At 47.4% G+C, this 12,812-nt stretch overlaps 1 protein-coding gene across 2 annotated transcripts; it reads left to right on the plus strand.

Annotated features, from left to right (window-relative positions):
• The first annotated feature begins 1,576 nt into the window (after window positions 1–1,576).
• Window positions 1,577–7,905, plus strand: TMEM171 (transmembrane protein 171). 2 transcript variants are annotated; one of them, XM_063083242.1, is made up of 3 exons: window positions 1,577–2,216; window positions 5,904–6,045; window positions 7,707–7,905. In XM_063083242.1, exons 1-3 carry the CDS (start codon window positions 1,577–1,579, stop codon window positions 7,903–7,905), a joined length of 981 nt encoding a protein of 326 aa, XP_062939312.1. The 2 variants fall into 2 exon arrangements, with proteins under 2 accessions (XP_062939312.1, XP_062939320.1); XM_063083250.1 differs by having other exon boundaries at window positions 7,710–7,905.
• The last annotated feature ends 4,907 nt before the right edge of the window (window positions 7,906–12,812 follow it).

A 12,812-nucleotide genomic window follows, 5' to 3' on the forward strand; every position in this document is an offset into this window, starting at 1 on the left:
CCTGTCACGCCCTTCGGGAATTCTGGGCCCTGGGATTCGAAGGGGACCGGTTCCCTTTCCCGCTGCCCCGATCTCGGCTGGCGCAGCGCGCAATTCGGGCAGCCAGGGGAGAATCTCAACTCGCGGGTCCCCTCGGCCTGCTGGCCAGGGAGGCGCGGAGGTGCCCGTTTTCCCCAGATTCCTTGCGTGCACGGTCACGGGCGCTTCAGAGGCCAGGTCTTCCCGCCCTGGGCCCCGAAGGGCAGCACCTGGTGCGGCCAGCTCCCGCCGGTATGCCCTGCCCTGCCCAGCGGCCGCGCCCGCCGGCACCGCCTCCTTCTCTAAATACAGGAGCGGTCCGGCCGGGGCGCGCGCGCAGGGGCGGTGTGCGGGGCGGCAGGCGCAGCCCAGGCCGCGTGCGCAGGCGGACGCCGCGCCCAGATCCGCGCCCGGGCAGAGCGAGCCTCAGGTAAGGGGCTCCCGGCCCGCGGCGCTGCGCTCGGCGGCCGGGCTCGGTGCGAGGAGCGGCGGGCAGCTGGGAGCAAACCTGCGTCCCTGGGAGCCGCGCGCCAAGCCCCTCGGGGCTGTTGCGCTCGGAAGCCCTAAAATCTACAAACCTGTTATTTCCCATTAAGGATATTTGCCTCTCTGCCTCGCTCCCCAAACTCACCAGAGCTTTGGACACGGAGAAATGCTGTTGATTTGGAAATGTCTTTTGCAAAACCGATAGAGTGTTGGGGAGGCGAACTTGGCTTTGGGGAAATTAAGTTTAGGCTGCTAGTTGGTAAAGGTTTAATTTTCCATTAGTGTAGATATTTCAGCGTGTACGTTTGTGAGTGCATCTATGAGGGGGAGGGACTGAACTACGCACACACTATTTTGGATCAGGGATTAATACATGTGCCAGGTGCTTAGTCTACTAGTCCGTGGAAAAGAAGCTACAAATCCATTTTGGGGCTTCTTCTATTTACTTTATTGGTGTTTGGGAATTTGCATTAAGGCAGTTAAAACCTTGTGACTTAACTGCAAAGTTGAGGATATCAGGAATTCCCGGTAGGACTTTGTAGCCGAGAATCACCCTTGTCTCTGAAACCAGCCAAAGAGATTACAGGATTCAGGGGGGAAAAGTTTTAAATTAGTGCAATGCTTTCTTCAAGTCTTTGTCTCAGCTTAACGGCATCTTCATAAAGTATAGTTATAGTAAGTTTGAAATGAAAGCTTATTTCTCTCCTATATTTCCTTTTTTCTCCAACTTCCTTCTGATTTTATTGGTATTTTTTTCCTGGAAAAGTACTTCCTAGCATAAAATCAACTGTTTGCTTCCTTTACTTACTGTGATCCTCCTTCAACATGATTTTGGTTTGTCAAGATGGTCTTTACCTTAGAACCTCAGTCTTGAACTCCTTAGTGTGACCATGGATGTGAATGACACAAAATGTTTAAATATTTTCTTTCCTTGGGCAAGTGACAGGAAAGAGGGCGGGTCAGGAACACCTGCACCCTCTTTAAATTGGTTTGGTTGTGTTTGCAGAGCTGCTGGAACCATCGGTGGGGAGGAAACACCCGACCTGGCCTGAGGAAGGGGCCTCTTCTGGCCATGTCTCCGGCAGCTGCTGCTGAACCAGGTGGGGCCCCTCGAGATGGGCATGTGGGCAAGCTCATTTTCTTCTTCTTTGTCTTTGGCGCCACCCTGTTGTGTGTGGGAGTCCTGCTCTCCATCTTTGGGTTCCAGGCATGCCACAATGAAACTGCCCCAGACTGCAGCGTGGTGCTGAAGGTCGCTGGGCCTGCATGTGCTGTGGTTGGGCTCGGGGCTGTGATCTTGGCCCGCTCCCAGGCACGGCTTCAGCTCCGTGAGAGGTGGTGTCAAGGCAACCACACAGACCCCGACCGAACCTTCATCTGTGGAGAGAGCCGCCAATTTGCCCAGTGCCTCATCTTTGGGTTTCTCTTCTTGACAAGTGGCATGCTCATCAGCATCCTGGGCATTTGGGTTCCTGGATGTGGCTCAGGCTGGACGAAGGAACCGCTCAACGACACGGACACTGACGAAGCAGAGCCCCAGATCTGTGGGTTTCTGTCTCTGCAGATCTTGGGACCCTTGATTGTGCTCATGGGCTTGTGTTTCTTCGTGGTTGCCCATGTTAAGAAGAGAAACAACGTGAACACAGGCCAGGATGCCTCTGAAAGAGAAGAGAGACAGACCCAGAGTACGGAGCCTGTCCAGGTCACTGTAGGTGGGTGGTGGCTGACATTTGTGTACTTGCTCATGTCACAGTGGATGCTGCAACCGGGCTTCCCTGGGCTGCCCTCGGGTCTGGTCTAGATTCTCTTTCTCGCTTCCTCTCCCTCTCATACACATGCGTGTGTGCACAGCTGCATACACACGCCCTATGCACACGTATACAGTGTTGCTGCTGTGGACAGAGGGGTGTGCCCTGTAGGGATCCTCGTACACATCATTTCCCCCATCAACTCTTTTTAGCAAAAGCATTGAGACATTAAGGAGTGACCTTGACTGAGGTCACAGAACAAATTAAGAGGAAAGATGGAGGAACTGTGAGGACACCTTAGAGCCTTTTGTCACCTTGGAGACCTGCCAAGTGACCCCATTTCCCCTGTTCTCACACTGAAACCCTGTAGCATTCTTATTTATGAGACACTTGGGTTTTCCTCCCTGGCTGTCAATGGCTGACTGTCCTCCGTTAGTCATTTACCTCACCTGCCTTAGTTTATATATCTATAAAATGAACACTCCATTTCTAAGATTCCTTCTAGCACTAACATCCAGGATTCTGAGTCTGTCCCAAGTCCATCACCCTTCAGACATTTTGAGGGGGCCTCTGTATTCTTTTCTGCAGTGTTCTTCATCTTCTGTAACTTTGTTATTGGCTGCAGGGTTGGAGCAAAGTTTGAAGGCAATGACATAGACCAAGATGGAATGTGACGGTACCTGTCACTTCCTTCTCACACAGAATGCCCCGAAATTCCTCTTGAGTCCCCCACATTATGCAGAAAAGGTGGATTACCATTTTTCAGAGTCAGTCCCCACAGAACAACATCAGTGGTTTTGGCTTCAGCTTGACACAACCAAGGATAACCCTATTGCTGCTCATTTGCAAATCATTTTTTCTTCAGTCTCCTACTTTTGAAAAGGTAAAGCTCTGAAGACAGCCTTGACATATTAAAGCCTAGGTAAAGAGGGCTACAGAGCAGAAAACCTGGAGGGTACAGAGGAGGAATGTGACAAGTGTGGTGTTTCTCGTGTTTGGGGCTGTCTGCTGGAACCAGCAGTAGTCACCGACTTTAGGCTGGAGGGACTCAACCAGGTGGCTGGTCTTGCGTGGTTCCAGTCTTAGAGAGGACGGGCAGGTGGGTTTATAGACATTCCTTGTGTCAAGCCAGGGTTGATGCTCTCAGTTTACTTATTTGTGCATTTATATATTTAGGGTGATAACATATATAGTAATGATATATTAATAATAGCTAACACTTATGTAGGGTCTATTCATGTGCCAAATACCCATCTTAAGTGCTTTAACAAATGCTCTTAAAGGGTCCTCTGTATGTAATTCATTCACAGAAACCCAGTGGGGCAAATGTTCTTTTTATTCCATGTTAGATATGAAGAAACTGAGGCACAAAGATGTCAAATAACTTGTCCAAGGTCATAACTAGCAAGTGAAAAGGCAGGGTCCAAACCCAGGTGGATGGGCACACATACAGTATAACCCTCACATAGGACCCTCCCCAGGGCACTGGGGTGTAATTATATTTCATTCTCCAGCAAGTGCTCTGAGTAGTTATTAGGTGAGAAAAGAGCTCACCGAGTGTTATAGATGTTCTCAGCCCTTTTGGGGAGCCCAGTGGGGTATAAGTGAATACATTCATAGAATGCCTCTGTTCTTCCACGTTTAAGATCTTTCCCACTTAACCCTTTAAACCCCATCAAACCTGTGAAAATCTGGCACCTTAATTCCTTGTGTTTCTCTCCTTTGATATTGTGGGATAGGATTTGCATGTTTAGAAACCTAGAAGCATGCTCTCCACATTGTGGGCACCCTCAGTGCCAGATCCTGGCTACACCAGCAGGTGTATGAGACAGCCCTCCTTCAGGGGTGTGTGTGCTCAACTCACAGAGGACATGAGTTCCGTAGTGAAAGGGATCTCCAGGAGAGGCCTCTTGCCTGGGAGAGCAGGTTGCAAGGTGGGAGGCCTGAGCTGATTGGACAGAGGGGTGTGTGCCTCGGAGATAACAGGTTACTCTGAGCGTTTCCTTGTTTGCTTTTGACAGGTGATGGGGCTGCCCTGGGGGCTCACTTCACAGGTCTTTTATTCTACAAGGTGTAATTAAAGTGAGCACTCAACCTCAAGTCCTCTGACGTACCAAGCCCTCCTACAAATTAAATGAGAATCCCAAGACAGCTGTTATGCTTTATCAAGTTTACATTAGCGATATGTATTTTAAATTCTGGTTGCCATCTTTTTGCAGAACAAGGGATGGAGTTAATGCATGTTTTGAAAGACTAAATTACCTTCTGGATAGGACTGAGGCATCAGGTAGGAAAGTGGGGCTACTGGCCAGCCTGCCAGTTGGGAGCCTTTCTTCATCATGCAAATAATTGCCCTTGGCTGGGGGCCTGTGAGGGAAGCACCTTTGCTGGGGTGTTAAAGCTGAGAGAGTGCACTGTGCTCTGCTCGCTGCTGCACTCAAACTATCTCATCCAGTCCTACCTGTCCTCTGAGGCAGGTCCTGTACCACCTGCTGTTTATAGCTGTGGCAGCTGTGGTTGAGGGAGGTCAAGTGGCTTGTTGAGGACCATGCTGGGCTGGCAGTTGGCAAATAGAACCCCTGTAGCTTTAAAGAATCAAAGAATCCATATCAACCTAGGCAAGCGTCAGATTTGCCACCTGCATGAACCAGCCTTCTCCCTACAGGGTAGTAAAGGTCTCTGTCCTCCTTCATTTTCCCTGAACTGTCATTAGGTGTTGCCACCTTATCAGAGCCTTCCTCAGACCTCCCACATGGTGCTGTCACATGTCTAGAATGTTCTGGGTAACTTGTGTGTGCATTTTCTTTTGGAATCGGAATACAAACCAGATCTTGCATCTGGTCCCTCGTTCCTCCTCCTCAAAACACAGGGATATGTCCTGGAGTGGACCATGGCAACAGAAATACAAACAGCAAATATTTCTTTGAGTTTGACTTTCACCTGCACAGCTCAGGTGAAATTTCAGTAGATAACCTGAAATTGATAGGCTATAGCACGGCTTATTGTCATTTGCTCAGAGGTTAAAACTACATTTGGGAACAAGGCCCTTTACCCAACAATTAACTTTGATGAATTAAATTGTAAGTTGAAAATGAGAAAAGCTATATCAGCAGTAGGTATCCCAGGGAAGGTAATGTAGGTTGTTAGCAAACGCTTCACAGAAATGCTTTAGCTCAGACTTGCTATGAAATAAATGTGGGCCCACTTCCATGCCATCGTGGTGGGCACCCGGACCCTGAAATATAGGTGCACTTTTTAAAAAACTGGTGTAGAATATATGAAACATGAAATTTACCATGTGAACCATTTTTAAGTGTGCAATTGAGTAGCATTAAGTATATCCACAGTGTTGGGCAACCGTCATCACTATCAATTTCCAGAACTTTTTCATCATCCCAAACAGAAACTTTGTACCCATTAAATGATAATTTCCCCTTCCCGTCCCCCTTTCTGCCTCACCCCAGCCCCTAGTAACCTGTTCCACTTTCTGTCTATAAATTTGAAGGGTTTGCTTTTTAATTTTGGAGTTAGCAGCAGGTGTTTTGACCTTTTACATAGATGGGCCAAATACAGAATTAATTTATTGTGCTCTTGCTAATTTGCTTCCATTTATTACCCATCTGTCTTCAACTAAATATTGTGTTTCCTTAGGTGATTCGGTGATAATATTTCCACCTCCCCCACCACCTTACTTCCCCGAGTCTTCTGCTTCTGCAGTGACACCAAGTCCTGGGGTGAACAGTTTGCTTCCAAATGAAAATCCACCTTCATATGACAGTATTTTTAACTATGGGTAAGACCTTCCATTTGAACTTCAGGAGTGGGCATGTTTCATGCCTACACCTGAATTCAGGCCAAACTAGCTTTAAGGCTGTGGTACAAGAGTAAACAGTGTGGGTATCTTTTTTACTGACATTATGTCAGAATAATTGGCCTAACTGAGAAGGAGGTGGGAGAGGAGCTCAGTTTGGCCAGGGTGAAGATGCTGGGCTGGCTGGCAGTGGAGAGACAGCAAGATGTGGGCCTCGAGGCAGACTAGATAGGCTAGGGATTGGGAGAGAGGGGAGGTGACGAGAAGGAGCTATGCAGAGGTTGCCACAACTAGGAGAGCAATGAGTCAAAAAACTGTGGAGGATCCCAGGAGGGGAAGGTGTAGTGGGAGGAGTCCTGGGAAGTGCTGGGGAGGGGAAGGGCTTGTGCAGACCCCAGAAATGGAGTTCCCAGGGAGCAGGGCTTCCACGGCTCCAGTGGTGCCTTCCTGAATGGGAAATCAGGTGGAGGAATGGAAGACAGGATTGCTGGGAAATGTCACAGGGCAAAGGGGGAGGGCGGGCAGGACTCGGTGAAGATCTGCATTCCAGACAATCAGATACGTGCATTTTGGAAAGCAGAGGGAAACAGGGCTGAGAGACGCAGTGACCATTTCTGGAGATGGCTGCTGCCTACCTTGTCATTCATGTTTAAGGCTTGTGTTCTGCCTCCTCAACTCGAGGACACCCTGGGGAGTCAGGAACTCCCTGTCCCCCTTTCTCTGATGGAGCAGGATGAGGTGCTGGGCCCTGGAGGGGACCTGGAGGGAATGACAGGGTGAAGAGACACTTTTTCCACAAAAGTAGGAGGACAAGTTATCTGATGAGAGAGGGAGAGAGGTGACTGACAAGGCTGGAGGAGGTTTGGGAGCTTCACATTGGTAGGGAGCTGGGGATCCAGGGGGGTGAATGCAGGAGTTGCCCTGCGTGGAGAAGGAGCGGGTTAGGGCTGGGTGTCTGTAGACTTCTAGTCATGAATTTTTGTTTTTTTTCCTTCCAATGACAGACTTCTCCAAACCCTAAAATCAATGTTTAGTAACGTAAATAAACTGCTGCTGCTGTGTTCTGGGATCTGGCTTTTTCTTTGTGTAATTGTCAGAACCACTCTGGGAGGAAGGCACTGTTATCATCCCCATTTTACAGATCAGGAAACTGGGGCTGAGAGGGGTTAAATAACTACAGCCGGAAAGCAGCGGAATGGAAATCAAATGCAGATCTCCCTGTTGTTAGAGCCCACTCCATTAACCAGTATGCCTCCCTTCAAGTTTTTGGCTTAATGTTTTCATTTTCTTTTGCATAGTTTGTCCGCCTTCTGTTAGCTGTGGCAGAGAACAGTAACTCTGTGTGTGTGTGCGCGCATGTGCACACTCTGGGTGACATCTACACGTTAGTACCAGATGTCCTTTCATTGATGAGGGGAATGACAACAGGAGGGGACTGTCTTAATATTACAATCGGCTCTAAGAAAAGTAAGGGGTGAGGAATCAAAACAGACCTATAAAAGGTAGAATGTGGAAGAAATTACTTCTTAGGTCCTTGCAAATGCTCCGAAATGCACATAATTAAACATTTGAGAAGAACCTAGTACTCAAGCGGTGCTAATGTTTTTGTCCCCCACCCATTTCATGTTCTCTCCCTCTTTTAGCAGGACCCAAACTCCTGAGCACCAGGGCGTGGCCTCTGAGAGAGATGGTGAATCTGTATATACTATTTCTGGAACTTGGCCCTCTTTTGAGATCTCACACACTCCACATCTTTCATCTGAATTGCCTCCTAGATATGAAGACAAAGAACATGCCACAGCTACACCCTCGTCTCCATCTTCTGAACCTTCCCCACCATGAACTGTGGACTCCAGTTCAGTTTTGTATATAAAACACTATTTTATTTAATTTGTTTTTTAATAAAACATACAATAGCACTGGCCATGTTCTGATCTTCTTAATACATTATCAGCAAGAGTAACCGACCTTCCGCGTTAGATTCCAGCTGTTAGTGCCCCAGACCACGGGAGAGGCAAAGTGCCTACCTGAACGTGCTTCTCTCGTCCAGAGCTACAGCTCCGGGAGGTAGGTGGCATGATTTTTATTGCTGGATAGAAACAAAGGATCAGAGAGAGGCTAATAACTTCGTCGAGGTCTCCTAGCTTCTGACTGGGGAGGCTGGGTTTCGAACCCATCTAGCTGGTATCTGAAAGCCAGGCTCCTGTCACTACCCTGTGCTGTCAAAGGCCATCCAGAAGCAGTTACTACTGTTTAGCTTGCTCCGTTCTGTCTCCTGTGTCAGTTGCTTCTGGGACGGAGGAACAAGATTACTGTCCTCATTTCGTTATTATTTCTTCTCCTCGTCTTCCCTTTCTCCTCCCTCTCCTCCCCATGTCTCCTTTTCCCATCCCCCTTTTCCTTCTTTCTTTTTGAAAGAAGACAGTTAGGGAACCTTTACGCTGGGGCAGTCACAAGCGTGTTGATAGCCTGGAGTCTTCTTGTAGTGAAATTTCTTGGGATATGTTGGTAACTAGCTTCCCCTTGAGAGGTCCAGGAAGGATTTGCCTTCCTGTATGATAACATATTGGTACAAAACTATCTGAACCATTGACCTTTATTCTTATAAGGATACTGCTAAATAAAAGCTTTTGTACAGTTGTGTACGGTAATATATATTTAATTCAAGATGTAAACCTTACAAAATAATGACTAATTGCTGTAGATTGGATGCCCACCCCCCCCCCAACCTCATTGAAGCTTAATTCCCCACTGTAACTATTGAGGCTGGGAAATCCTATTACGGTAATTGAAAGGTGGGGCCTTGAAGAGCTGATTATATTGTAGGACGATGCTGTAGTGAATGGATTAATAAGGGTGGTCTGGGGCGTGGTTCCGGGGGCTTTAAAAGGAGAGTGAATGGAGCTGTCACTCTGCCCCACCATTTTTGCAATGGGATACTCTGCTGTCACTGTTGCCACCACTGAGACCCTCACCAGATGTGTTCCCTGCACTGTGGACTTGACAGCCTCCAAAACTGTAAGCAGTAAATTTTGTTTTCTTTATAAATCACCCAGTTTCAGGTATTTATGTTATGAGCAACAGGAACAGACTAATACACTAATTATTAGAATTTTTACCTGGGAGTAACTGATTTTTAAGATATGAAATCTGTAGTAACATAGCATTTTTTTGGTAACGAAATTTGATGTAGCAAAAGTGTGACTTCTTATGCCTTTTATACAAGCCACAAAAATTAGTATTCTGCAGCATTTAAGCAAGTGCCTGAAAACAGAGCTAAAGGGCGTAAATGCTCCAACAGTTTAACTGAAGTAATGACTGATTTGCAGTGAACTGCCACTGCAATAAATCAGGTGTGGCAGTCTGTACCAGCGGTACTAATCTATTCTTAAATCAGACATTTATTGCATTGAACTGCTCTTAAAATTCTGCTTTTATTTCCTCCTGGAAGGTTAATTATTCACATTTTAAAATTAAAACACAGGGTAGATTATAGCCACTTCCTTCTGCTGTTATTTGTTTAAAATGATTACACTGAAACTTCTAGGGAGAATTACTTTCAAACACATATGAGTTCTCACATATAATCAAGAGGCTTTTCAATAGCTCACAATTGGGGTTTGTAACTGGGTATTTTACCTTTATATGCTAATAAACTTAAACAAGCAGTTAGAAATGCTTAGATAAAAGTTTGACTGTGTGGTTTCGGAAGTCTCTTCTGCCTCCGTCTACCCTTCTCTGTATTCAGCAAACCGGGAACTGAATTCAGAGTCTGTAAACCTTCCAGCACTGAAAGTGGTCCCTAAGTTTGCAGACATGTAGTGTGGGGCTGACATCACATGCAGGAGGGCGGTGGCGAAGCACTTAGTCACAGGAAGATGCACTCTTTGCCTAGCAAGTTGCTGGCAGACGATGATGCTTCTGAAAACCCACTCAGTGGACCAGGACTAGATTTTTTCTTAGACTGTTAACTTTATTTTCTTTGTTTAAATTGAAGTGAAATTTTCCAAACAAAATTAACTTTTTTAGAGTGAACAATTCAGTGGCATCTACTACATTCATGGTGTTATACAAACCACCACCTCTAATTCCCAAACATTTCCCTCACCCTAAAGTAAAACCCCATGTTCATTAAGCAGTCACTCCTGATTCCCCCATCCACCCCCACTCCCAGGCCCCGGAAAGCACCAATCTACTTTCTGTGTCTATGGATTTACTTATTCTGGGTATTTCATGTAAGTGGGGATCACACAATATGTGATCTTTTACTCCTGGCTCTTTCATTATCATATTTTTAAGGTTTATTCATGTTGTAGCACTTCGTTCCTTTTCACGGCCAAGTAATATTCCATTGTGTGTATATGCCACAATTTGATGATCCATTCCTCCATTGTTGAATATTTGGGTTATGTCCACCTTTTGGCTATTGTGAATGGTGCAGCTAAGAACATTTGTGTGCAAGTATGAGGGTACTTCAAAACATTTGCGGAAAAATGGAATTAAAATATAATACGAATCTTTCCATGAACTTTTTGGAGACTCCTTGTATACAAAGGAGTATTTCATCGTGGTTTTGATTTGCATATCCCTAATGACTAATGATGTTGAGTATCTTTTCATGTGTGTTACTTGTTTTTGAACACCAAACATTATCATCAGCACACAAAATCTTACCAATCTCACTCCAGATTTTCCTCCTGTGGTGTTGGGAGGTCTGATGCCTTACCTTACATGAAATAAGGATGAGGTCTACAAATTCAGGTGGAGAAGTGCCACCCTGCTGCTTCTGGACACTGTGAAAATCCCTTCTTGTGAATTCTTTGTCCTTCCTTGGGATCAGTTAAATGGACTGACCCATCTAAACAACCCTACTGAAGCTAGAGCAATTTTTGCCTACCTAGGTGAGGTCCACTCCGTATTTCTTTATCAGCATATAAGCAAGGGAGGAATGGGCAGGTGGGTGAAGCAGGTGGAACGAGGCAAGCAAGCGTTCTGAGGATGAGCTCTGAGGGGAAGGTGAGCACACATCCATCCACTTTCTACCTGAGAGTTTGGAGTGGGTGTGGGAAAGGGCAGGAGGAGCTAGGGTGGCCTTGTGATGTGCTCTTGCGGTGTGACTGGTGGCCTTCTGATATGGGGATTGTGCAGAGGCCCGAAGTCATGAGGGCTGTGGGTGTCTCCTGAGGGGGCCATCATTCCAGGGTAGGACTTAGGAAAGGGGTGGGTCCAGAGGTAGGAACTAGACTCAGGCTAATGTGGCCTTAGTCCAGCAGAAGAGAGAACTGGTAGCAGGGCTAAATCTGCAAGGATCTGCTCCTGTGGGAACACTCAGGGGACTCTGAGTGTGGGGACTCTGTCAGGTGGAGGCAGCCCCTGCCGTATTTCCTAAACTTCCATGAGGATAAGAATCACCCAGGATAACTGTTGAAAATATTAGATCCCGCAGTTTAATGAATCTGCATCTCCAGGAAGACAATGTTTATTGTCCTGGAATCTGGGAATTGTCCATGGGGACAATGTAGAGAAGCCGTAGAGGGATACCCTGTGAGCTAGATAATCGGGGTTTTGACCTCCCTGTGATTTCTAGGCCTTCTGGAGAGTCCTATTCACATGCCCCAGCCTCTTCTAAGGGTCCTTAAGGGGAAGGGTGTGTGTTCACAGTTGGCCCCTCGTGTCTCCATTCCAGACTTCAGTCAGCTCTGCTTATGATTCACAAGAGAGCCCCAAGGGGAGGGGGAAGCCAGGGTTGTGTCGCCTGCCTGTTCCTCTCTCACGTGGGCAGTTCCCTTCTATTCCAGATGGGGGGATCTTGGACTCACTTACTAAGCAAGGCCTGGTTTTATCTTTGCTTCTTTGTCTTGGAGGAGACCAAGTCTGTGCCCAGAGTGAGCACCGACCATGCTTGAGATTGTTCACTGGGGAGTGACATGGGCATCGCCCCAGTCAGGGCACCTTCCTCTCAGTGCCTCCTGTCTCTGATGGCTCAGGATGGATGAGCTTCCCTGGTCAGTATGGTGGGCTGGATTCTGCTGTCTGCACCCCGGATGCAGGAACCCTGATTCTTGGCCCTCTGAGGTAGGAGCTTCTCCAAAGGATGCACACAGCGGGGGTAGTGGGCCTGAGGGAGAACCAGCCTCTGCCTGTTGGAGGGGAACCATGCATGGCCGGTCATACTTCGGGCCACAGGCCCTCCTGGGATCTTGCATACCTGGGATTCCTGGAGTATTGTGCATGCTGCCACCAGCCTGGGTGCCCCAAGAGGAACAAAGTGGAGGACACAGATGTAGCTTTTCCTGATAAGGAATGCTTTGTGGGAGAGATTCCTGCTGGGTGTAGCATGTGACTGCTTGAAAGTGCTGTCTGTCTCTGCTCAGTCACCTCACGCAGGAGGTGCACCTGCCTGCAGGAGTACAGTGTGACTTCCTCTTCCTTCCTTGCGAGGGGCAGACAGCAAGTGGATGAGGAGGGTGGTGGGCAGTCATTTAACTACTGTGTGTCCTCCCAAGTCTGCTCAGGTCCTGAAAAGGCCTGAAGTTGGGCAGGGTGAGTACATGGGGGTGGATGAGCCATCACTGCTGTCCTGTGCCAGGCCACTCACATATCCTTAAAGACCTTTGAACTAGAAAGTGAATCTCACCTACTGGTACCAGTGGCTGAATGGCTTATTTATTATGGGTTTTTGCAAAGAAGGACTTTCTCTTTTCCCGGGAAGACAGGATTGAGGGGCTAGGACCCAGGGTGATGGAGAG

Source organism: Cynocephalus volans, chromosome 2 (genome assembly GCF_027409185.1).
Source record: "Cynocephalus volans isolate mCynVol1 chromosome 2, mCynVol1.pri, whole genome shotgun sequence".
Classification (NCBI taxonomy): Eukaryota; Metazoa; Chordata; class Mammalia; order Dermoptera; family Cynocephalidae; genus Cynocephalus; species Cynocephalus volans.